Genomic DNA, 27,478 nt, shown 5'->3' on the forward strand with positions numbered 1-27,478 from the left:
AAACTTTACAATATACAGTATTTCTAATTAGAGTTTATTGAGAATTTTTTCTATATATAGTCTATATAGTTTTAATTATAATGGTAACAGTTGAAATACCATTTTTTAAAAACATTTTTATCAAATTAATGACAACAACATGGTTGACGTTATGGTAACAGGGTTGACAAGAGTAATAGATGACAGGACACACATTCTATTGTCTACACTGCAAAGGTAACAGGGTTGACAGTAACAGGGTTGACTATTTCAAGCTAATTTGCCCATTGCTAGCTGAAATAAATGCTAGCTAAAGGGCAAGCTATGTGCTTTGAAAGGTAATTACCTGTAGATATTGATTATATTATGAGAAATAGAAAATTGTTTAGATTTATATGTTAAAAAGTGGTAACAGGGTTGACGTTGTATGCTTGTCCCCCCCTGTCCAACCTTGAAAAAACATCAAAAATAGCACATCAGAGATGAGAGAAAGCTACTTGTTACTGAGCTGTTCGCATCCTGGGTAAGAGATCATGCAAACTCCTGTCAACCATGTCAAATCTGGGATGTAGCTACCATTGGTTTTTTTTTTAGGGTTTTTTGGTTAGGGTAACAGGGTTGACATAAAATCAGGGGACACCGATAAATTGGTAAATATTTATAATAATTAATATATATTATTACCAAAAACACTGTTTTACAATAAGATCATACTTATAACAATATGTAAATGTGAACATTTTAACATTTTGCCAACATTTTACATATTAAAAGTCCTGTTGACGTACAACAACAACAGTGAGGGACAGGCCAAAAACCTCACCCTCATCAGCATAAAAGTCATTTTAATTATTTAAAATTATATTTAATTGACTTAAATTTGATGTTATAGTAAGGAGAGAAGATATGGTAATGTTATATTTTTAAATTACATATTAATTTGTTGTTGTTGTTGTTGTCATAATTTTATGACTGATTACTTCTTGGGGACGCAAAAGTTACCGATTTCATGGAATGAGATCCCTCCTCTGTTGCTCACCCTGAGGTTTCTCTCCGATTTTTCCCTGTTAAAAGGGTTTTCCGTGGAGTTTTTCCTCAGTGGATGTGAGGGTCTAAGGACACAGGATGTTGTTACGATGCCATGTGAAGCCCTTTGAGACAAACTGTTTGTAAAAACGGGCTGTACAAATAAAATTGCCTTGCCTTGCCTTGCCTTGCCATCATGACCTGTGGAGGGCAGCACTACGCTGGACTGGAGTAAAACCTGCCGGTAATACCATAAGAAGAAAAAGAAGACGAAGACGCAGCGTGGTGACGTCATTTCCTCTGCGACGCTAACACTAAAACACCGTGCATGTAGCATGTAGCGCGTTGCAGCAGTTTGTGGAGCCACTTTACAGCGTTTTTACTGCCGGTGGATCAATAATAATGTCCTGATCAGCGACGACTGAGTGAGTACCGATACACACGTTGGACCGGAGACGGAGCTGTGGACTGTGGACCGGGTTCGAGTCCCACAGCAGCTGTTAAAATACTCTGCTAGGCAGCTAGCGACAGATGCACTTGGTCATTAGAATAGAATAAAATACAATAGGATAGTACTTTATTAATGATCCTTCTGCAGGAAATGATTATGTCACAGCAGCTCCTATAGAAGAGAATAAAGAGTACATAATATGATAATTAGGAGATTGAAATGACTCAGGCAGAAGGCTAACTTATAGCAATAGTATTAAGGATGCAGTGACACAATCTGTATGAAATTATAAGGAGACATAAAAGTTCAATTCAGTTTTGTTGCATTGGACTGATATGCACGACTGGCTGCACACAACCCTTTTCTCAAAAACATTACAACATTATTAATGGAGTTGTTATGGACAATAATGAATGGGACTTTCTGGTAAACAATAGGCCTATACTCTTTGGGAAATGTTACATACACAAATGTAAATATATGAAAGTGCAACCTAGGTTCTATGTGTTTCATAACGAACTTCTCAAAGTCAAAGTCAGCTTTATTGTCAATTCCACAATATGCACGAGACATAAGAGAATCGAAATTGTGTTACTCTCAGACCCTCGAGTCGGTGCAGACAGTAAATAGACAGACAGACAATAAACATAAAAAAAAAAACAATCTGCAAATCTAAAATACCATTCTAGAATAAATATGAATAAAAAAAACTAAGCTAAACTAGTAATAAAGCCCCTAACATAATGAAAAGTAAATATGCAATGAAACTTTTCAGTTTATTTGAAAAAATATGCTCTGCTCAAAAAGATACTTTTTTATTTTATTTGATTTTATTATATTTGATCTATTTCATGGGTATTTTACTTTCTCATGTAAAGTCTCTATTCTGCATTAAGTGTTAATGATGTAAGCCATGTTGTTTGTACATGATTTTGTTAAATAACAGGGTATCCGCGGGGTCTTGAAAAGTATTAAAAGGTGATAAATCAATTTTGGGAAAATTAAGACCCTTAAAAAGTCTTTTCACGACTTTATAAAGTCTTAAATTCCGAAGGTATTTTTTCTGAATTAGCTGTCCAAGAGTTTGAGTCCTAAAAAACATTGTAAAAGTGCAGCAGTTTTTTTTGATAAACTTTGCCTTTGATTTATTATCCTAGCCTTTTTTGAATTCTGTTGTATCATAGTGGTCTATAGTCTTTATCACAAGAACTAAAACTGTTAAGTTAAAAGTGTCACTGATATAAATGGTTACAGCTTGAAGTGGTGGTGAGGTGTTGAAAAATATTGAGAAGGTCTTGAAAAGGTCTTGAAAAAGTCTTAAAAAGGTATTAGAATTAACTTCAAAATTCAGTTAGTGCAGTGTGATGTAGCCGCCGCTGTGTGTGTGTGTGTGTGTTGTGTTTGTCAGGTGAGGATGTGACGGAGCGACAGCAGTGTGTTGTTGTGGTTGTGGAGCGGTGCGGTGCGGTGCGTGTCCCGGGCCGGCGGAGGGTCTGAGCTCCGTGTGGGTGTCCCGTCGGCATGGAGACCTGGACCCCCAACCCCCGAGCCAAGCCCTTCGTCCCGCGGCAGCAGAGGAGCCTCTACCTCACCTGGAAGTACAAGCTGACCAACAAGAGGACCATCCGCCGCTTCTGTCAGGTCGGCTCACTGTTGTCTGTAGTAACACTAATAATGATGAGCAGGGCCGGCCCTAGGATTTTGGTGGCCCCCTAAACAAGATTTTTGTTTGTGGCCCTGCACTCTAAGCACAAACACCAAATCACTGGTTAAAACTGAATACATGAGGTTTGAGGCCATTTTCTCAACTTTTACATATTTTCTTAAATGTATCTTTTTAAGATACTTGCAGATGTAACAATACTCAAGTGTTTTATGTCTAAATATTAGAACCTCCGCTGTAAGCACACTGAGGCCAGTTTGTCCTACAACACTGTAGAAAGAAATAATTTAGGACAAATGCTGGAAATTTGAGGTCTGCTTTTTGAAAAAAATTCAAATCCCTTGAGAAAACACTCCTTCAGTCATGAGAATGAACTGTTTTGGTGCTTGAAATAGGATATGAATACAGTAATAGATAAGTGTAGAAAACAAGTCTAAAATGACATTTTGTAAAATTGCTTTTTGAGCACAAATGTTGTCATTCTGCCGTTCTATTTTCACCAAATGTCTCAAATGTGAGATAAAAGAAGCTGAATATTGACTTCACATTACATATAAAGCTCATAGCTGCACGTGCAGACCTCAGGATGTTTAAATGACTTGATGAACCCCGGTACCTTTCTGATCATGTGGCCCCCCACCTAACGGCTGTGGCCCTAAACAACCGCATAGAGGGTTTATACCAGGGACCGGCCCTGATGATGATGATGATGATGATGAACATGGAGCTGCTTCCACCTTTAACTCTCCTGTTGTCCTTCTGTTTCCTTCCTCCATCCTTCCTTCTTTCTTTCCTTCCTTCCTTCCCTTCGTCCTTACTTCTTCTTCCTTCCTCTTTTGATCCAATTGACCTGGTCTGTTCCCTCTCCCTCCATCTTTCTTTCCTTTCCCTTTCCCTTCCTTCTTTCCCTTCTTCCTTCCTTGAACAAATCTGTTCCCTCCCTCCATCTTTCTTTCCTTCCCCTTTCCCTTCCTTCTTTCCCTTCTTCCTTCCTTGAACAAATCTGTTCCCTCCCTCCATCTTTCTTTCCATAATCCTTTTCCCTTCCTTCTTTCTTCCTTCCTTGAACGAATCTGTTCCCTCCCTCCCTTCCTTCCTTTTTGACCCAATTGACCCAACTGTTCCCTCCCTCCTTCTATCTTTCCTTCCTTTTCCCCTTCCTTCTTTCCTCCCATCTTTCCCTTTGTCCTTACTTCTTCTTCCTTCCTCTTTTGATCCAATTGACCTGATCTGTTCCCTCCATCTTTCTTTCCTTCCCCTTTCCCTTCCTTCTTTCCTCCCTTCTTTCCCTTCTTCCTTCCTTGAAAGAATCTGTTCCCTCCCTCCTTCTATCTTTCCTTCGTTTTTCTCTTTCTTCCTTCCTTCCTTCCTTCTCTGGAGTTTATTACAGTTCTAACTGAATGTTTTCTATGTGTTTTCTTCCTCTTCAGGCCGGTGCTGTGCTGTTTCTGCTCATCACCGTCATCGTCAACATTAAACTCATCTTGGACACTAGAAGAGTCGCTAACGAAGAAGCAGCAGCACAAGAATATGGTGAGAAAAGATCTATCTATCTATCTATCTATCTATCTATCTATCTATCTATCTATCTATCTATCTATCTATCTATCTATCTATCTATCTATCTATCTATTAACCATTATTTAAATTGGGAGATATATTGAGGAACCAACCTCATTTACAATGTAGCCGAGACAAAACGAAAACATTTGAGACAAACAATGAACGTATCAAAAATACCTAAAAGTAAAAGTGACAATCATAAATTGAAAACAGAGAAGTCTGATTATAAACAGGAGCAATTGGAGGTAAAATAAGAGTAATTATGGATTTAAATTGTCCTAATAAGTGTTCAGGTCGCAGGTGCAACAGGAAGAAAAGCTGGACTTTCCAAAAGAAGAGAGAAAACAGTTAATATAATATAATAAAAAAGTGAATATGTGATGGTAAAAGACCAGTTAGGGCTTTAATGATCCAGAGTCCAGCTCGACCGTGTCTTCACATGTCTCCGCTGTGTCTTCCCCTCCTCAGAGGACGCAGCGCCCAACATGGAGACGCCCCGCAGGCCGGCCAGCGGACGCAAGGTCCTGGACATCGAGGTGTACTCGAGCCGCTCCAAGGTCTACGTGGCCGTGGACGGAACCACGGTGAGTTAAAACCACAACAACCAGTCAGTCGGTTCTGCACCAGTTCTACCACCGTCGTTGTTGTTTTTTAGTGTTTTAGTTTTTTAGTTTAGTGTGTTTATTTCGGTCTCATAAAAACAAATACAATAGACAAATATAAAGGTATAAATACAAAACAAAACAAATCAGAACAAAAACACAACAAGCAAAACAATTCACTTTGACTGAAAAGGTGTAAGAGGCTGAAGCAGCAGCTTATTTGCCTACCATTCTTAAATTAACATTTTCCGTTCACTCAATTTAAAATTTTTTACAGAACAACAAAAAAAAACCTGCATATTCTACATACAGCAGTTTATAAGCACACTGGTATTTATAAATCAGTTTTATATTTATTAATAATATTATTTTTAAATAACTTTTTGAATCTGTTAAGTGTGTTGCACAGTTTGATTTCTAATTCTAGATTATTCCATTGATTGACTCCTGTAATTGATTAATACATCTTTGTTTCACATTTGTTCGTACTTTTGTACTTTTGTATACACATAAGTCCGTCTTAGTTCATATCTACTGGTTCGGGTCTGAAACATCCTCTGGAAGCAGATTATTATTTACTTTATACATCATTTGAGCAGTTCTATAGTCCACAAGATCATAACATTTTAAGATCTGTAGGTTTATGAAAAATGTGTTTGTTGAGTCTCGATAATCGGCCCTGTTGATGATCCTTATTGCTCTCTTTTGTAATATGAAAATTGGTTTTGTAATAGTTTTATACGCATGCCCCCAGACCTCTATGCAATAAGTCATGTATGGCTCAACAAATGTTCGGTACAGTAAATGTAATGAGTATTTGTTGAGGATGTATTTTGTTTAATCTAATATTGCAATAGATTTTGATATTTGTCCACCATGTGTCTCTGCAGGTTCTGGAGGACGACATGCGGGAGCAGGGCCGAGGGATCCACGTCATCGTCCTCAACCAGGCCACGGTACAGAACCTTCATCACACCTGCTGCTCCTCTTCCTCCTCACTTCACAGGTTTCATTAGAAACAGCTGCTTGATCTGTCAATAATCAATAATCAATGCAGTGACCCAGTTGTTCAAAGGTAAACTAATCAGAATTTTGATCAAATCTTGAAAATGTGTTGTTTCAAAACCGAGAAATGGTTCCTGAGATCAGATTAGATCATGCAGGCCTGTAACGATACACCAAAGTCACGATTCGATTCCTATCTCGATTTCTGACCCACGGTTCGATACACGATTCGATTCAATTCGACTTTTATTAAGGTTAAATATATACGGTAATTACTTTATTTATGTGCTGTTGAATGATGATGATTGTTGTCCTTCAAATCCCAATAAAAATTTGATCACAAAAAAAAAGAAGAGATTTTGATAGCAAAAACTGGATTATTTATTATAAAAACAATATATAACAGTAACAATTATAACTTCCCCCAAATAGTCGACCAAGCACTGGTCGACCAAAAAAACATTAGCCCACCAAAATCTCGACCAAAAAAACAAACATTTAGAGCCCTGTCTTGTCAAAATTAAGTCAAAATCAATATGACTGAACTGTATATGAAAGGCTATAGGGCTTTTAATTTGAAGGGCCAAAAAAAACAGATACCTTCACTTCGACACCGGTTCCTGAACGATATAAATTTTATAATATCAGTTCTAAAAAAGTGAAAATTACATTACACATTAAAGCAGAAGTGAGTGATCCGGTCGTTTTCGCTAATGCTGCGTTCCAGGCAGGCTTTTGAAATCGTAAATTACAGCTTCAAGTCACAACTTACGACTTTGTAGCGTTCCAGGCAACCCACTCGTGTTTTTCCGACCTGTTTTACCGGTGAAAGTCACTATAACGGCCACTCGTAACTTCCGACCGGTGAACTCGTACCAGATCGAACTGGTACCACTTCATGGTCGGAAAAATACGAGTTTCCTTGAACGCACCATAACAGTCCTCGTCGCTACGTCACCACATTCACGGCGTTCCTTGGCTGCACACACAGCCCTGCATGCCGTTCTCTCTCCTCATTGGATAAAAACTGTAGGATACGATAAATGTTTTCTCCTCGGCTCAGAGCAGAGCAGAGTGACTGACAGACCCGTGTTTCAGTCCAAACACTCTATGTAAGTGATTGCTGTCGGAAGATATAACTATTTAAGACTTATATTAACACAAATATATCACTCACTTCTGCTTTAAGGTACAAATCTCGAGTTGTATTTTTCTATTCCAACCAGCAGCTTTTCTAAGGCTCAACAGGTAGATCACCCTGGCATGTGTTACAACTACATTGCAATCAATTTGTTTAGATGAATTTTGCAACCTGAAAGTATTACTTAAAACCGTTTTCATACAAAATGTTTTGTAGTTGACACATTAAAGTTTTTAAATAGGCTTCTGATTTGTTGAGAAAAATGCAAACAGTGTTACAACTGTCCCTGGTCTGCCTGAACATGGCTGTCAGGTCGGCCTATTTAACCGAAACTTGGCACCGAGAGACGAGGCATGTTTGGATACTCCACGGTACCGGAGCATTTCGTTCGGTGCCACAAAAGATATAGAATAATCAATAATCAATGCAGTCACTCAGTTGTTCAAAGGTAAACTAATCAGATTTTGGGTCAAATCTTGAAAATGTGAAATGTGAAAAATGGTTCCTGAGATCAGATTAGATCACATTAGATCACATGATCCAGTCTTGGTTTTAATCTGGATTTCAGTAGGAATCAACTCTGATCCAGAACATCTGGATTGTTCTGTTCCAGCGGTTTGGTGGATTAAGGAGCAAAATGTGATTTAAATTAAATTCAAACTGGTAAAAATAAACAACATTTATCATGTAGTTTAACACATTTATTGATTTATATTTGGATCAGATTCAGATTCAGTCCAACTGGGATAAAAGTTAGATTGTGTGATCTTGGATGGAAAAACAAGGGATTCCTTCAAAATCCAGATAATTTAGATCCAGATGAAACTGGATTAAAGTTCAGTTCAGTTCAGTTCAGTAAACTTTATTGTCAATCACACAATGTAACTGACAGTTACACAGGGGATCGAAATTACGTTTCCCCAAACTCCAAATGTGCAATTTAAAAACATTAAAACATTTAAACATTGTCCTTCTCTCTGTGTCTCAGGGTCACGTCATGGCCAAGAGGATCTTTGACACCTACTCTCCCCACGAGGACGAAGCCATGATCCTCTTCCTCAACATGGTGACCCGCGGCCGCGTCCTCATCTTCACCGTCAAGGTCAGTCCACTGTTTCTGAGAAGAACCGTGTGTAAGCTTGTTAGGTATCCTGTCTATTCAATTTAATTCAAATAACTTTATTTATCCCCGAGGGACAATTCAAGAACACACATAGACAGACAGCAACTGGTTCTACAAAGGCAGCGTGCTACTAAAGCAGTCAGGAACTCTACTGAGGTTTAACACCAGAGTCGCGTGTCCTTTTCTCTTTATAATACAATACACAATATTTTAACTGCAGCACTTTACAAATGTTTTTATGTTGTTTGATGTTCTGTTTGTTATTTCCTGCTGCTCGTCACGCCTTTTAAATGATCCCTCGAGGACAAATAAAGTGTTTTGAACTGAATAATCTCCTCTCCCTCAGCCTCATGTTCTCTCTTCACACTGTTCTGTTATGGACATGAAGAAAAAATAATAAAAATTTTACAAAAAATAGTTTCTTTGTTGCATAAAATTGCAGTTCATTGTTATTCTCAGTGGTAGGTAATGTCTGTGTGTGTGTGTGTGGACTAGGGGTGGGAGAAAAAATCGATTCACATAAATATCGCGATATCTTCTTTGACGATTTTAAAATCGATTTTTTTACAGTATATACAGGTAATACTCAGAAAATTAGAATATCGTGAAAACGTTCATTCATTTAAGTAATTCAATTTAACTCATTGAGTGCCGCGCTCCTTTCCAAAGTTTTAGTCAAGTGTACCGGCAATTTAGACCATTTTTGACTTTTTATGTAGAGCCACAGTGTATTCTATATTATTGCCACCAACACATACTGTGGCTCAATTGAAAGGTTTAACTTAATGCTTCAAGTGGCCACAAACCGTTTGTTTCTACGTGCCTCCGTTCCAGAGAAAAGTCAAGCTAAACATGGCTGGGTTTCACCAAAATCCCTCCTTTTTTTCTAGAAAAGGAGATAGAGCGTCTTTTATGAAAGGTGCTCTGTTTGTGTCTGTCGCTCTTCTGACACTCGCATTTCTGGATGAAAGGGCTCGTATAAGATAAATATATACAACAGTTGTTGTTCTATTCACAAAACCACCATCGGGGGCGGGGGGGGCGCCACTAAACAACAATAACACAGACGCACCGTGCCGTGTCACAGCTTCTCGCCGCGGAGCGTGAGGGTCAGTCGGCCACCGCGGCTCGGGAAGACCGGTCCCGCCGGTGGTCGCGGTCCTTCTGTGGTACGGGTCGGTGATGCCGGTCTGCTTTGGTCCAGAGACCATCAGATTTTACCGCGGGAGGACTTTGGGGAGGACACGGTGTTGCTCCAGATGAAGACCGGGCGGGACAGTCGGCTGAGAGCTTCCTGGTTCAGCTCCGAGCAGCTGGAGCAGCTGGAGCAGCAGCGCGGGTGAGAGCGGAGCAGCAGCGGAGCAGCTGCTGCATCTGCATGCAGAACTCGTTTGTAGAAGCCGAGTTATGATAAAAACTTCCAGATCATGAGCTGTCATGTGACTTTGATCGTCATCTATTTCAGTTCTCCTCGTCGTAGAGTCCCCAACTTTACATATAATGTGTATTAAAGTGTCTATTTTCATAATTTAAAAAAAAAGCAAAAAACGTAAAATTACGTTGTTGGCACTCAACGCATGTGAACGAAAAACGAGAAATTACGTGGTTGGCACTCAATGAGTTAAAAGGTGAAATGAATATATTATTTAGACTCATAACAGGCATTGCAAGATATTTCAAGCTTTTATTTGTTAGAATTTTGATTATTATGGCTTACAGCTTATGAAAACCCCAAAATCAGAATCTCAAAAAATTTGAATATCGTGAAAAAGTTCAATGTTGTAGCTCAAATTGTCAGCCAATTAATCCAAAACACCTGCAAAGGGTTCCTGAGCCTTTAAAAGCTCTCTGTCTGGTTCAGTACAGTTCGCAATCATGGGGAAGTGAATGAACTTTTTCACGATATTCTAATTTTCTGAGTATTACCTGTAGATACTAACTTCATTTTTTGTGTTCCCCCTTTATTTGGAAAGGTATTGAAAAGTATCGACATACATTTTGGTAACGATACCAATACAACGCTAACTGTGTGTGTGTGTTTTTCCGCGGTTGCAGGACGAGGGAACGTTCCACCTGAAAGATGCGGCCAAGAACCTGCTGAAGACTCTGGGCAGCCAGGCGGCGCTCAACCTGAGCTGGAGGGACATGTGGACGCTGGTGGTGAAGAAAGGAGGTAGCTAGAGCACTTCCTGTTTGTCTTTGTGTTTGAGACAAATCCTAAAAGTACGATTGACAGTAACAATCTATGGAGTTTTACGTTGCAAGTCTTTTAAAGGCCATTTTCTCAGAAAGAGTTTTTCAGACTCAGACTCTGAGCTAGAAATCTCCACTTCAGCAGAGACACCAAACCTTCCACTTTGATCCCTTTCTATATTCTGAAGGTGGAGGGGATTGTTGATATATCATTCACAGCCTCATTTATACAACATTTTATTACTAAAAACATGGAGAAAATATGGAGGGATGATGGAGTTTACAGAGTGATAAAAAGAGATTTCTGTGCTGGAAAATTATGCAAATTAGCGCATATTTAATTAGACAAATGGCTCATTTGAATATTTGAACATAAGATTTGACAAAACTTGTAATACAAAATATATTTGTCTTAAAGGGATAGTTCACCCAAAATTTAAATTTGACTCATTATCTCCTCCCCCTCATGTGGACTAAGGGCTGGGAGAAGTTTCAGAGTCCTCTGTGGCTTCTCTGAGTTACAGGGGGTCTCGGCGTAGCAGTGCATGTCCATATAACGGTTGCAAATGGATACCAACTGTCTTCGTAACAAAAAGACACACCAAAAAACATCCAAATATCTCCATGCTGCTCGTATGTCATGTCCGTCTTGTATTGAAGCCCCGAAATGCGAAATTGAAAAACCCGAAAAAAATTAAATAAGTCTAAATTTCAAGCTTGTTTTGTAGCGGAACCGGGAAGAGGAGCTTCGAGAAGCTTCCGCTACAAAACAAGCTTGAAATATAGGCTTATTTAATTTTTTCCGGGACAATTTCTCATTTCGGGGCTTCAATACAAGAGGGACATTACAGACGAGCAGCATGGAGGTATTTGGATGTTTTTTGGTGTGTCTTTTTGTTACGAAGACAGTTGGTATCCAATTTCAATTTTGGGTGAACTATCCCTTTAATGTCTCTCTGTGGAGTTTTCTCATTGGCTCGATCCCCTGATGACATCACGGTGTTGATGATGACGTCACTGTGTGCAGGTCAGGTGTACGGAGAGAAACACTCCAAGTCTGCGGCTCTGTCCACGTGGGGCGACGCGGTGCTGCTGAAGACCGAGGTGCAGCTCACCGCCTCCGAAGGTACACACCTCATCCTCATCCCCATCCTCATCCTCATCCTCATCCCCATCCCCATCCCCATCCCCATCCCCATCCTCATCCTCATCCCCATCCCCATCCTCATCCCCATCCTCATCCTCATCCCCATCCCCATCCCCATCCCCATCCTCATCCCCATCCCCATCCCCATCCCCATCCCCATCCTCATCCTCATCCTCATCCCCATCCCCATCCCCATCCCCATCCCCATCCCCATCCTCATCCTCATCCCCATCCCCATCCCCATCCTCATCCTCATCCCCATCCCCATCCCCATCCCCATCCTCATCCCCATCCCCATCCCCATCCCCATCCCCATCCTCATCCTCATCCCCATCCCCATCCCCATCCCCATCCTCATCCTCATCCCCATCCTCATCCCCATCCCCATCCTCATCCTCATCCCCATCCCCATCCCCATCCTCATCCTCATCCCCATCCTCATCCTCATCCCCATCCTCATCCTCATCCTCATCCTCATCCTCATCCCCATCCAGCTGCTGTGTGGGGAGTAAAACATCTGGAGCTGATCAATAGGGTTTAATCTGGATCAACATGATCTGGATGTTTAAATACCTTGTTTTACCTTCCAGGATCATGTAATCCATTTTACTTTTACCCCAACTAGCGATGTCACGATTACAGATTTTCTAGGTACGATTATTGTCAGAGAAATAATCACGGTGTTATGATTGCATCAATTAATTTCAAACACTCTTAATGTGTAAAATCAAATATAGTCAAAATATAATTACATTACTAATTATTTCCACAAAGTATCTATTCAAATATGACCAATTATTAAAGTGTTTGAAATATGTAAGTCATTAATTGTCATATATACCAAATGTTTAAGGTCATTTTAATCTTTTTTTTCAATTATTACAATGACACTGACTCTAACATTTAAATTCCTACCAATTAAATGTTACGTATGGACCAGTATCTGCTTTTACCTTTACTTTGGCGCCACATCTGCCCACACGGTTCATACATAATCTTTTTTTGGAAAGTGACGGTATTTAGGAATCTTTACGATCAATTAATTGTGGCATTTAATACCCCGATTAATTGTGAAAACAAGTAATTTAGTCATCCCTAACCCCAACTGTTCAAAGAGCAGCATGGGCTCACTCAATGTGCAGTTTGTTTTGTTTTCTGAGCTGTTCTTTTGTTTCTTCAATGTCTTTTAAACAGCCAGACTTGATCTGACCCGCAACAAACAAATAAAAAAGCAAATATACATGACTCAAATTCATTTGAATGTCCAGTAGTTGGAGAGGAAACAGTTAGAGTTCTTAATTTGTTGAATGATCAAAAGTTAATTTTATTCACTTTATCACTGTAATGGCTGCAAAATATAAATCAGTGTATATACTGTATACTAGATGATAGATCTTGTTTATTTGACCAGTTTGAATTGAATATAAATCACATTTAGTTCCTGAATCCACCAAACTGCTGCAATTAGAATAATCCTGATGTTCTGGATCAAAGTTTTCCTGATCAACAACACAACACACTAGAATCTAGTTTTAGTTTTGAAACAACACATTTCCAAGATTTGATCCAATCCATGATCCAGAATCCAAATCGGATTAAACCTTTTGAACAACTGGAGTCCTGGTGATCGGTTCAGATAAACTAGTGCTTTTTATATCTGCACCTGTGTCATGTCTGAATGTGACCGTGTGTGTGTCCGTCCCCCAGAGGCAGAGTGCCACTGGGCCGACACGGAGCTCAACAGGAGGAGGAAATTGTTCTGCAGCAAAGTGGAAGGATACGGCAGCATCTGCAGCTGTAAGGACCCGGCGCCCATCGAGTTCAACCCTGACCCGGTGAGACACACACACACACACACACACACACACACACACACACACACACACACACACACACACACAGGGCTTAAAGTATTCCGGCCCCGTGCCGGATCTCCGACGTTTGAAAATTTCAGAAAAAAAAAAAAACACACACACACACACACACACAATATTTGGCTGCACACAGAGAAGTTCATGGCTGGAGAAGACGGAGGACAAAGACAAAGCTAAATGTGTCGTATGCAAGACAACCCTGGCCTGCCTGCGCTACTGTATGAGCCTGGTGACGTGACTCAGTCACTCGCTGGAGGCAGTGATACGCCAGGTAGCGTCGGGTCTCTTGCCGCTGTTGACGTCGGCACAAAAGAACCTGGTGGTACGAGCGGACGTAACGGCGCGCATTCGATTTCGTTTTTTTTTTTTTTTCTCCGTGCATGTCCGCAGCGCAACGCTGCACGGACGTGCCCCCCCCCCCCCCCCCCCCCCCCCCCCATAACAGAGGAAACGGGCCCTTCAATGGCTGGTCCAGACCCCTAGATTACAATTGTAAGGCAACAAAGCTATAGGACCCTCAGTCAATACTCAATGTGCTTCTTTTTTTTTTTTTTAATCTGAAACAAATTTTCCCTTCATGTTCTTCTCAGAGTACACCAGAATGCTTCAATGTGTTAAAATCACATTTCATTTTTTTTCTGGGGGGGAATGTCCATTGTTGTGAGGTCAGACACACCTGGATTTATCAGTTTGTCTGTATGTAATAATGAAGCGGGCTTGAGCTCAGGAAGTAGTGGAAAAAGGATAAAGCCCATTGTCATTAGATTTATTTTTTGACATTTCCACTTTTTATTTATTTATTTTTACACATAGTTTTCATACATTTCATGCATATATTGATGTTTTAGAGGTCTTGTAATGTCATGGAAACTTGTTGCCAAGTCATGGGAAAGTCATGGAAATTTGTTGGTTAAAATGTGTATGAACCCTGTGTACATCACCAAGCACAATGCCAAAAAGTTGTTTTCTAAATTGCCTATAATGTGTAGGCTATGCGTCGGATCCACTGCACCCCCGCTCCTTGGAAAAAAGTTCAGGCTCAGGATTTTTTTTTACTTTAAGCCCTGCACACACACACACACACACACACACACACACACACACACACACACACACACACACACACACACACACACACACACACACACACACACACACACACACACACACACTGATGACTGATGATACAGTCTCTGACCTCTGGGGACCTTCAGACATCTCAAGTTCTCCACAATAATCATTTAATGACATTTATTTAATGAGAATACATCTGATACAAAATAATGACAACATACAAAAAATGAACACAAACCGCGCGAGCGGTAATAATGTAAGTAATGGCAAACAAACACTGCATATCTCCAAAATCAGGCAGGTTTCCAGGATGCCAAGTAGCCTACTCATTTTAATGTAACAATCGCCGATGAGGACCGGTGTCAAAAAGGGAAAAAGGAGGGGGAAAAAAATCGATCACGGACTTTCATGATCAATTACCATGGCAACGAACGAAGCTTCGAAGCCTCAAATTTTTTGGGTCAGCCCTATCACTAATACAACCTCGTTGCCTTGTAACATAAATAACAAAATTAAGAAACAAGTAACTAAATTAATGAAGATAGATAGATAGATAGATAGATAGATAGATAGATAGATAGATAGATAGATAGATAGATAGATAGATAGATAGATAGATAGATGGGGAGATGAAGTGAAAAGCAACAGGCAGTCGGTGTAAAGTTGTCGTCTCTTTCTGTCTGACTGAGTTGTGTTGATCTGGATTAATGTTCATATTCTTTCCTTCTTGCAGCTGGTCAACAACAACGTCTTCAACGTCCCGGTGGCCGTCATCGCAGGAAACAGACCCAACTACCTGTACAGGTACCAGCAACAAAACCACATCTCCATCAGCTGTTCATCTGTCTCCATAGAAACCAAGCTCATGTCAGCGTCTGATTGGTCGATTGTTTTTGTGTGTGTGTGTGTGTGTGTGTGTGTGTGTCCAGGATGCTGCGGTCGCTGCTGTCGGCTCACGGCGTCAACCCTCAGATGGTCACCGTCTTCATCGACGGATACTACGAGGTAACGACACCGCTTCGTTTACTTCTTATTCCTCAGGTGTTTCTGGAGGATCAGCAGCAGCTACATATTAGTTTTGAATTTAAAACCATAAAACCTCTTTTTATCAGTGTATTTTTCCTGTCATTGTCATTTAAAAATAAGTTATTAATTACTTTTTTTTTCACCTCCCTTAGCAGGGCTTTTTTTCTTTTCCTTTGTCTTTTTCTTTCTCATATTTTTTTTACTTCTTCTCTCACACAAAAGGACAGAAAAAACTAAAACTAAAAAACAAACAGACAGCATAAACAACAGGTGATTGACACCCTGACTTTTTATTTTTAATTCTTATTTTATTATTACTATAGCTTTTATTTGTTCTACCTCATTTTAGTGATTGATTTTATTGCTTTATTGTTAATCTATGTTGCTAATTAATGCAGTTTTTATATATGTTTTATATTGGCGGCACTGGGTTGTATTTATGTTGTGCAGCACTTTGGGCAACTGAGGTTTTTATAAAAAAGAAAAAAAAATGAATAGATGTTATTGATTTTTATCTAAACAAAACATAAACAACATACTTTTAAGTTCTGTTTGTATTCACAAAGATATCAAAACAGGAAGAGAAACAAGAGACCTTCGTCAGGTTCTAAAGGTGTGTGTGAGGGAGGAGGCGGTATAAATAACCTCGGAACCAATCAGCGTCCTCACGTGACAACACCACAGAGGAAAAGTTACATATAGTGTCAACAAAATATACACATTGTATCAAAATACACATTACATTAAAGAATCTCATACATTAAGAAAAATTCGAATAATTAAAAGTTTTTTAAGGTTTTTAAAGATTTTTTAAGACCCTGAGGGGCACTCGGGGAAACAAAGAATATAGAAAAAATATCTAGAAAAACATCTTTTTGACAAAATACTAAGACATCCAACGATTAAAGTAGCCTACATATCTGAAATAAGCCTACATGTAAGGAGACCAAACAAAACATCACCCCACATCGAAAACAACATCATATCATATCGAAAATATCGAAAATACAAACATAATTCATTTACTATAAACATTAGACATTTTTACAAATTTCTTCACATTTTTTAAGCCAAAGAGGGGGGTTAGGAAGAAACCTGTCAAAATGATCACAAACACACATGAAGAGGCAAATCATCATTCAGACCTCTAGGTGACAGAGTCTGTAAGTTGTAAATCCAGAATGCTTCACGACGTTTTAACAGCAGGTCATGACCCCCCCCCCCCCGCGTGGTGGGACTACCTTTTCGATACCACAAAAACGCAGGGAGGAGATGTCATGTCTGGCGTCATTGAAATGGACTGCTACCGGGTATTCACTGTCACTATTTCCAAGTCAAAAGACCTGATTGGACGAAGGGATGAAATCACCGATAGATAACTGATAGATGATCAATAGCGCTGACGAGCCTGTGTGTGTGTGTGTGTGTGTGTGTGTGTGTAGGAGCCCATGGACGTGGTGGAGCTGTTTGGACTGAAGGGAGTTCAACACACGCCCATCAGCATCAAGAACGCCAGAGTGTCGCAGGTAGAAAACAACGACAACAACAACAACAACAACTTTTACCGTGTGAAACCTCGGGTTGTCATGGTAACCAGGGCTGTGTTTGTCTCTTCTCTCTCTCTCTGTGTGTTGCAGCACTACAAGGCCAGTCTGACGGCGACCTTCAACCTCCACCCGGTGAGGTCAAAGTTCACAAACTGTCTAATAACGCATGTTTTAAAACTTAAAGGACAATTCCGGGCAAATTCACCCCGGGGCTGTATTTTCCTAACATTTTAGGTCTAAAAGAAGGAATCTGAAGATTTTCGGTTTAATGTCTCCTGTTTTGCGGTAGTTGTGTCTGTCCCCGCGTCGCCACGGCAACGATGATGAATGGGAGCGGATTGAAGTTCTGCTGTTTAGGCTGTTTCCATCCCTCAAAGCCACAGACAGCGTCAGGTGGAGACTCAAACATGCAGCCAGAAGTTTATTTACTTCAAGCAAGCCGACATGTTTGTAAACAGGGTTTCCGCGGGTCATCAAAAAGCATTAAGTCATTAAATATATTTTGCTAAAATTAAGGCCTTAAATGCCATTAAAAGAAATTAAATTCGATTCTCAAAGGCACTAAAAAATTGATTTTAAAAAATTGATTGATTCATACAGTGAGATTTTGATATCATTACATCCCTATAGAGCACAAAGAGCAGAAAAATAGGGAGATTATACAGTTAATCTACAGTAAAATTAAACGTGGGTGAAGAAATGGAGAATTTTGCGGGGGACAGACACAACTACCGCAAAACAGGAAACATTAAACTGAAAACATTCAGATTCCTTCTTTTAGACCTAAAATGTTAGGAACATACAGCCCTCAGTTGAATTTGCTCCGGAATTGTCCTTTAACCTCTTGATGTTTTGACTCTGAGCTGATGAATCGATCGATTGGATTGATTATCAGTCGTCTATAACTCGGTGTTATCCCGTGTTGTTGTTGTCTTCAGGATGCCAGTTACGCCGTCGTCCTGGAGGAAGACCTGGACGTCTCCATCGACTTCTTCAGGTGCGTTGGTTTCAAGACATCCACACAGTGACCAGTTTATTATAATGTTTTAATTTACTCTATTATCTCTCTGTTATTGCTGCACTATGTCAAGCCATTTTAACATTTAAAAGCCAGACTGGAGATGTGTTGTAGATCTGTAATTCAGTTTTGCCGAGTCAAAAAGAACATTTCAGATCCACAACTACGTTCTTCCTATAGGACAAATGACGTCACTTTAACCATTCATGTGTATGGGGTTTGTCATTACAGATATCTATAATTCAGTTGCAGATATCCACTATGTGAATTACGGATATCTGTAACTGAATTACGACTAGTACTAATTCCAGTTTGAGTTATCTACAACGTCATTCTGACTAGTCATAATTCCAGTTCAAGATATCTTTAATTCACCTCAATTACAGATATCTACATGTCCCTGTACAGATATCTGAAATTAAGTTTTGACTAGGCAAAATGAAGTTGTAGATATCTGTAACTGGAATTAGTACTAGTCATAATTCAGTTACAGATATCTGTAATTCACATAGTGGATATCTGCAACTGAATTGTAGATATCTGTAATGACAAACCCCCATACACATGAATGGTTAAAGTGATGTCATTTGTCCTAGGAAGAATGTAGTTGTGGATATCTGACATGTTCTTTTTGACAAGAGGCAAAACTGAATTACAGATATCTTGAATAAAAAATCCAACTAATCAAAATGTACAGTAATTACGACCAGTCAGAAAGACGTTGTTGATATCTACAATGTTAATTCCGGATAGTCAAACTTAGCTTTTAAATGTTAAATCGCCATACTTGCCATACTGCACAACTAATAAAATAAACTAAACTGAACCAGCAGGGGGCAGCAGAGCTCATCATCATCATCATCGTCTGCTCTGAGCTCGTTCTGATGTCGTTATGTTGTCATGTACACCACCGGTCAGAAGTTTGGACTTCATCTCCTCCTTCCTCTCTTTATTTTTATTTTATCACTTTCTACATTGTAGATTCAAACTGAAGACATCAAAACTACAGTATCATGTAAAAGTTTGTTTCATCAAGTGGAAGATAAATGACACCAACAGGTATAAAGTTACTGACGAGACATTCCCTTCACATTTTAAACTGTATTTTATTTTTTTTATGTTTTCTCTTTCATCTGTTATATTTACAAACTGACAGAAAAGGAGGCGGCACGGTGGCACAGTGGTTAGCACTGTTGCCTCACAGCAAGAAGGTCCTGGGTTCGAATCCCCGGCCGCCCAGGTCCTTTCTGTGTGGAGTTTGCATGTTCTCCCCGTGTCTGCGTGGGTTTCCTCCGGGTGCTCCGGTTTCCCCCACCACAAAAAACATGTCAGCTAGGTTAATCCTCCAGTCAGCGCCCCTGACCAAAGGCACTGGCTCATAATCTGGAGTTGGTCCCCGGGCGCCGCACCGTGGCTGCCCACTGCTCCTCAGGGATGGGTTAAATGCAGAGAAAGAATTTCACTGTACTAGCTGTATATGTGACAAATAAAGTACCTTTACCTTTACCTTTACAAGTAAAAGGGCCCTTAGCAGAGGTTTGCTAATAGTTAGTAGCTAGTAGCCCCCCCCCCCCCTTTGGAAACTATCATAGTGTGTAAATAGTAAATATCTTGTCAAACTTTGCTACATAACTCCATGAGTTCCTTCATAGTTTTGATGTCTTCAGTTTGAATCTACAATATAGAAGGTGATCAAAATAAAGAAAAAACACTGGATGAGAATGTGTCCACACTTTTGACTGGTAGGCTACTGTATAGACTTTTATTCTGAAGGTCTAAAGTGAAATAAACTTTGATTTGTTTCATTTTCTGCAAAATCAAAAAGTTTGACAAACTGTGTTTCAGTTTCCTGAGCCAGACGATCCACCTGCTGGACGAGGACGACAGCCTGTACTGCATCTCAGCCTGGAACGACCAGGTGAGTGAGTTCACCTGCTCCTCTGCTCCTCCTGCTGCTGCTCCACCTGCTGCAGCTCAGGTGGCGGGTAACTTAGTACAGGGACAGGTGGAATTTAACCAAGTGTAAAAATGAATTTGCGTTAATTGTTGCGATCGCGAATTCCTGGAGGGACTGATTTAATGTATAAAAGGAAAAAGTTTCGAGTCTTTGTTGTTTATAGGTTATTATGGTCTGGTTTTGTTCTACTGGTGCAGCCACCGGCAGATCAGATTGTCTCTGAGCTAAGATGAGTCTGACACCTGTGGATCAGAGTCAGTTACATAACGGAGGAGGAGGAGGAGGAGGAGGAGCAGCAACACGTGATGTCATCGATCAGTTTCCTTCTGACCCGAGGGAGAAACTGAGAAACTTCATCAGAACCTCAAGTTTCTGCTGCTGCAGGGAAACATGTCACTGACTCTCACTCCTCTTCTCCTCCTCTTCTTTGTCCTCCTCTTCCTCGTTCTCCTCTACTCCTTCTCTTCCTTCCTCCTCTTTCTTCTCCTCCTCCTCCTCTTTCTCTTCTTCCTCTCTTCCTCCTCCTCTTTCTCCTTCTTCTCCTCCTCTTTCTTCTCCTCCTTCCTCTTCCTCCTCCTCTTTCTCCTCTTCCTCCTCCTCCTCTTTCTCCTTCTCCTCTTCTTTCTTTTCCTCCTTCCTCTTTCTCCTCCTCTTTCTCTTCCTTCCTCCTCCCTCTCCCCTTTCTTCTCTTCCTCCCCCTTCTCCTCCTCTTCCTCCTCCTCCTTCTCTTTCTCCCCCTCCTCCTTTTCTTTCTCTTCCTTCCTCCTCTTTCTTCTCCTCCTCCTTCTCTTCCTTCCTCCTCTTTCTTCTCCTCCTCCTTCTCTTCCTTCCTCCTCTTTCTTCTCCTCCTCCTCCTCCTCCTCCTCTTTCTCTTCTACCTCTCTTCCTCCTCCTCCACCTCCTCTCCCCGTTCTTCTCCTTCTCTTACCCCCTCCCACCTCCTCCTCCTCTTTCTTCTCCTCCTCCTCTTCTTTCTCTTTCTTCCTCCTCTTTCTCCTTCTCCTCCTCTTTTTCTTCCTTACTCCTCTTTCTCCTTCTTCTCTTTCTCCTCCTCTTTCTCTTCTTCCTCTCTTCCACCTCCTCCCTTTCCCCTTTCTTCTCTTCCTCCCCCTTCTTTTCCTCCTTCTCCTCCTCCTCCTCCTCCTTTTCTTTCTCCTCCCCCTCCCCCTACTCCTCTCCCCCCTCAGGGCTACGAGCACACGGCGGAGGACCCGGCGCTCCTCTACAGAGTGGAGAGCATGCCCGGTCTGGGTTGGGTGTTGAAGAAAAGTCTCTACAAGGACGAACTGGAGCCAAAATGGCCGACACCCGAGAAGGTGCAGCAGCTTCATTTACTCTTCCTCAATCTCTGCTCTTCCTCTCTCCGTCTATTTTAACCTGCTTCCCTCCGGCTGCAGGTGTCGGGTCACAATGAGCTGTGTCTCGTTTCACCAGTTTGTCTAAAAGAAGACGACAACACCAACACATGAAACTTCTTTATTACATCTATTTTTCATTTTGTGCATCAGTTTTCAGAACCCAGAAAGTGACGTAACTCTCCACTGTCGCACTTTTCCACTCTTCATTTAAAAACCACAGTTTGACTGTAGATCGACCGCTCAGCTCAGTTCATGTTGACCACAGCTTTCTTCTCCTTCTACTATCAATCAGTCAAAACGTATTTGTAGAGCAGCTTTTATACCAAAAAAGCAGCTCAATGTAGTTAACATGATAAAATAATAAACAAAAAGGGGTAACACTTTATAAGTTCACACTATTAAGCATTAGTTAAGCTTTAAATACTGAATTCATCATTTATAACACATTAATACTCATTAGTATGTAGTTTATAAACAGTTAAAATGTTTTATTCATCATTGATCAGCACTAACTGTGTTTATAAACTACATACTAATGAGTATTAATGTGTTATAAATGATGAATTCAGTATTTATTAATGCTTAACTAAAGCTTAATAGTGTGTATTTATTATAAAGCGTTACCCAAGAAGGACATTTACACACAGAGACACACAAAATTAAAATATTGAGGAATTAAAAACACCTGACAGGGCACCAGACTAACTGCCCCCTAACTTAAAATTGAAGGGGGTGCACACTGTAAATCCACTTGCAAAGCAAATATTCACATTTCCTTTTCATTCATGATCCTCACACACATTTGAGTGGCCTCTTCCACGTTTCACCAGTGTTTAAAAAAAACAAAAAGACAGATTTACTGGTTGTACATGTGCAAGTAGATGAGAAATGTACTTGCATTGTCTCAAAATTAAGGTGCAAAATGCCTCCATTTATAGGCGGAGTGGAGCCCTGACTCAGGAAACACTGTCTTTTACACTTGCAGAGAAAAGAAAAAACACAAGAGTGGATAAATATAAGATAAAGTAGGTAAATGGCCTATAATAAAACGCTCTCTGTGTCTCTGTGTCTCTGTGTCTGTGCTGCAGCTGTGGGACTGGGACATGTGGATGCGGATGCCGGAGCAGAGGAAAGGCCGAGAGTGCATCATCCCCGACATCTCCCGCTCGTACCACTTCGGCATCATCGGCCTCAACATGAACGGATACTTCCACGTAAGAGCTCAAAGACAGAAAAACAGAAAGAACAAAGTTAGAGTTATAATTAACCCCTGACCCTGACTGTGCTGCTCCTCCGTCCTGCAGGAAGTCTACTTCAAGAAACACAAGTTCAACACTGTTCCCAATGTGCAGCTGAAGAACGTCGACAGGTGTGTGTGTGAGAGAACTAGGAGTGGGGGTAAAAATCGATACAGGATACTGTCACAGTATTTTGCATGGCAACACTGTATCGATAAACGAACGGCAAGTATCAAGATTTTATTGTTTATTGTAACAGTTGCTTGTTTTGTCCACTAGATGGAGCTGCAGGAGCACGGTCCACATTTTAGCGTTCATGTACAGTTGTGCTCTAAAGTTGACATTCACTGGCAGAATTTGTGAAATTTCAGAAAATATAATTGATAATGCAACAAAACCTTTTTTTATTCAGAGTTAGTGGTGGGACGAAGCCATTTATTATTATCACACAACTGTGTTTCATCTTTATAAATCCTAATGATAAGTGCAAACACCAAAATGGCCCTGATCAAAAGTTTACATCCCCTCAACGTTTGACCCTGATAATAATATACAGGGGGATGGACACTCTGCTGGATTCTGAGCAAAAGAACTGTTTAAAGTCCTGAGGGAGGAGGTTGTTCAACTTTATAAAACAGAAAAATTATATAAAAAGATTCCAGAGACTTGAGAAAGCCAATCAGCAGAGTTCAAGCTCTCATAAAAGTAGAAATTGAGGAGTTCTGTTGATACCAAGCCACAGTCTGCTACCATCAAAAATCTGTTGGTCAGACTCTCTGATGATCTTTTTTTTTTTTTTTTTAAATGATTGTGTTATTTTGGGATGTCTCAACAGTTTAATCTGAATCCCATTTAAAAAAATAAGAGAAATCTGTTTTGCCTTATCACTCATGTTTTCCTTAATGAATAGTACACAGTTACAAAATCTTCCAGGATATGTAAACTAATGAGCACAACTGTAGTGAGTAATACAAACAGTTCAGTTTGTCAGATGCTTGACAAAAAAAAATTTGTTGATGCTACCAAAGTTTCATTTGCAGTTGAAAAAAAGCTGATAAATCCCAATGTAACGCAGCATATTGAAATGTTTAGTTTAGTTTTAGTTTAGTTTATTTATTTATTTCATTCATTTATCGAGCATAAAAACAAAAAATAAAATAAATAATGACAATACTGTAACTCTTGAATGAAAGGGGGCAGAAAGAAGCGAACTTATATTGTCTACCCCTTGTTACAACGAATTAATTCACAAATTAGATAGTACCTACATCCAAGCAAAGAAGAAATGGAAGTAGAAGAAATGTTTTTAATATCGCAATAATATGGTATCATGCTGATATCGCAGCAAGTGAAGAACTAACTCTGTTGTTTTCCTGCTCCACAGTTTGAAGAAAGAAGCTTATGAAGTGGAAATCCAGACGCTGCTGAAGTGAGTCGTGTTATATTGTTATAGTCGTGTTATGTTGACTAGATAATAAAAGTTCTAATAGTGAGAGTGATAGAGGGAGTAGATGTCGTCTTGTTGTCTGAGTCGATAGAAACCAGAGAGTCATGAGACTGTGAAAGAGATAAAAACTACAAAGATGGCGGCCGTGTCCCTCTCTGCAGGGAGGCGGAGGTGCTGGACCACAGTAAGAACCCGTGTGAGGACTCGTTCCTCCCGGACTCGGAGGGGAAGACCTACGTCATGTTCATCAAGATGGAGACGGAGACGGACACGTCCACCTGGACCGAGCTCGCCAAGGTAACGGAGGTCAAAGGTCGTTGAGTCGGTGGTAATCACACCTGTGTGTAGGGCTGGGACGATACGCTTTTCTCCCGATTCCATTCTTCTATGATTTTTTTGGATGCCGACTCGATTTAAATTGCGATTCTACCAATTTTCTGGATTTTTAGTCTGTATTTTTAACACCAGTGAAAGTTGGATGATTATGATAATCTACAGACTATTCCAGGAACCATATTTCCCCCAAAAATACACATCACATGTAAGTCAGTTTTTAAGATTATATAAAAGAGTCTAGAAAAAACATGCTTCTGAAACCTTTCTGACAAAATGAGATAAACTGCTACATTTTAACATTTATCTGCACACAAACACTGTAGGAGCCTATAAATGAACATACTCCATTATAAAGTGAATTTAAACCCTTTTCAAAACCTGGACTCTCTGTATGTAAAGAAGGCGAACAAATGCACATTGCACAATATAAAAAATAAAAAAAAGTCGATTTTTGAAAAAAAAAATCTATTAAAAAAATCGTCAAAAAAAAAATTGCGATACTTATGTGAATCGATTTTTTCTCCCACCCCTACCTGTGTGTGTGTGTGTCAGTGCCTCCATGTGTGGGATCTGGACGTCAGGGGAAACCACCGCGGTCTGTGGCGACTCTTCAGGAAGAGGAACCAGGTGCTGGTGGTGGCCACGCCCATCTCGCCATACTCGTGAGTACAAGCTGACTCTACTGAAGTCTGCACAGTACACACACCTGCACACACACCTGCACACACACACACACACACCTGTATAGGAACACACAACAGAAAGGTGTGAGGCGTTCACTGACAGCAGGACGTGGTCAATATCCTTTATTTAACCAGGTAAAAACTCATTGAGATTTAAAACCTCTGACCTGGCCAAGACGGCAGCACAAACAGCTCAGTTGCACATCACACAAGACTCAAATAAAATACAATCACACATTTCAGGAAAACATGATTAAACAACGCAATCACACACAATCCCATTGAGCTCAATTCTCTGTCTATTATAATTGACCTGAATTCACCCAGAGTTACAAGATGTGTCAGTTCCTAGTCCTTCTATCTGCACATCGTTCCAGGTCGACGGGGCTGAACATTTAAAAGCCTTTTTGCCCAGTTCCGTTCTCACTCTCGGGACCTGCATCTGTATAATGTCCTGAGAACGCTGAGGCCACATCGGCTGTGGTTTCTACACATATGTAGGCAAAAGTCCAAGAATAGATTTATAAATAAAAGTCAGCCAATGCGAGAGTCTACGGACACACAAAGATGGACAATGTGCGACGGCATATGTGTGATATACAGTATCCAGATTCTTTAAATACTGATCAGGTGCGTTCATAAAAAAATGGGAACATGCTGATGCTCTGATCTGTGATTGGATGGATGGATGGATGGATGGATGGATGGATGGATGGATGGATGGATGGATGGATGGATGGATAAGTTTGATCCTACAAAAATAAAACATTTTCAGATGACTGCCATGACACCAGTTAGTTACCATAACAACAAGCCCCTCCTCCTCTCTCTTTCTCTCTCTCTCTCTCCAGAGTGAAGAAACCGGCCGGCGTCGCTCCGATCCACCTGGAGCCTCCACCCAAAGAGGAGGGAGCAGCGGTGGAGCAGCTGTAGAGACACACACACACACACACACACACACACACACACACACACACACACACACACACACACACACACACACACACACACACACACACACACACACACACACACAGAAGCCTTAACACTTCTCCTCTCATAACAACAACCAGCCTGGGAACTACAAACTACAAACTACACCACCGGCTGCTTCTTCCTGGATGTTGAACTGAGGAATTCTGGGAAATGGAGTTTTTATTGTTATTTCTAAACAACAGAGGGACTCACATAACGCTACAGACTGCAGCACCGACGCCGTCCTGTGGGAATCGAACGTTGGTTGAACTGCTGCTCAACCGGGTTTTCGTTTGTTTGTTTCATGGGGCCGTTACCATGGCAACACTCAGCTGGAGCGGTAACGAACGAAACAAACTCACTCGCTTTTATTCTTTTTTTGGGGAAACTACTGACTGCTGAGTGCTCTGTCCATCTCGTACATACTGTATGTTTTAACTTATCTCTATTTATTATTTACCAGCGGTCGGTCAGTCGGTCTAACCGGTCTAAACCAGTTCAGTTCAGTAGGTCGTTTTGTTAATTTGTTTTTAAAAAAAACACTTTTATGGATTTGTCGGTGTGTTTTTTAAGAGCCTAACGTTTACAGCGGGTGAAAAGATGATGTATATAAACGCAATATCTATTTTTTGATGAAAACTTTAAAAGGATCAGTGGGTCGATGGTTTTTACTGTGCCTGAGAGACACACACACACTACAGAGAGGGGGGGCGGGGCTTAGTTGTGACATCACAAAGTGACAGGAAGTCCTGACGGCTGTTTTTTTTTTAAAGGGATAGTTCAACATTTTGTCAAATTGGCCCATTGCCATAATCCCTATAGTCATAGCAGTAGGTTCGTTACCTTTAATTGTCGGTGCAAGCTGCTTTTAGAACGGCGGAGCAGAGCCGTGAGCTGCTCAGAGCTACGCTACGGAGGCTCATTATGGGATTTCTTGGTTTCCCTCATCAAACTCATCAAATACACAATCCAACAACTCCACAACGCTCTGGTGGACAAGTTGTGAGCTGCACATTCACCACGCTATGAGATAATAACACAACGTTACCAGA

General features: G+C 40.5%; 1 protein-coding gene across 1 annotated transcript; it reads left to right on the forward strand.

Moving 5' to 3' along the window:
- The first annotated feature begins 1,301 nt into the window (after positions 1-1,301).
- On the forward strand, positions 1,302-27,179 carry pomgnt1 (protein O-linked mannose N-acetylglucosaminyltransferase 1 (beta 1,2-)). Its single transcript, XM_083969548.1, has 23 exons — positions 1,302-1,430; positions 2,865-3,097; positions 4,550-4,652; positions 5,151-5,266; positions 6,175-6,240; positions 8,419-8,532; positions 10,609-10,726; positions 11,774-11,872; positions 13,601-13,728; positions 15,575-15,645; positions 15,771-15,846; positions 17,310-17,393; positions 17,505-17,546; positions 18,353-18,411; positions 20,278-20,350; positions 21,577-21,705; positions 22,836-22,961; positions 23,052-23,116; positions 24,370-24,414; positions 24,594-24,729; positions 25,321-25,430; positions 26,303-26,384; positions 26,443-27,179. The coding sequence occupies exons 2-22, from the start codon at positions 2,978-2,980 to the stop codon at positions 26,382-26,384; spliced, it is 1,962 nt and encodes a 653-aa protein (XP_083825674.1). The 5' UTR covers positions 1,302-1,430; positions 2,865-2,977; the 3' UTR covers positions 26,443-27,179.
- Positions 27,180-27,478: the final 299 nt, after the last annotated feature.

This window comes from Trachurus trachurus, assembly GCF_905171665.1.
Source record: "Trachurus trachurus genome assembly, chromosome: 4".
NCBI lineage: Eukaryota > Metazoa > Chordata > Actinopteri > Carangiformes > Carangidae > Trachurus > Trachurus trachurus.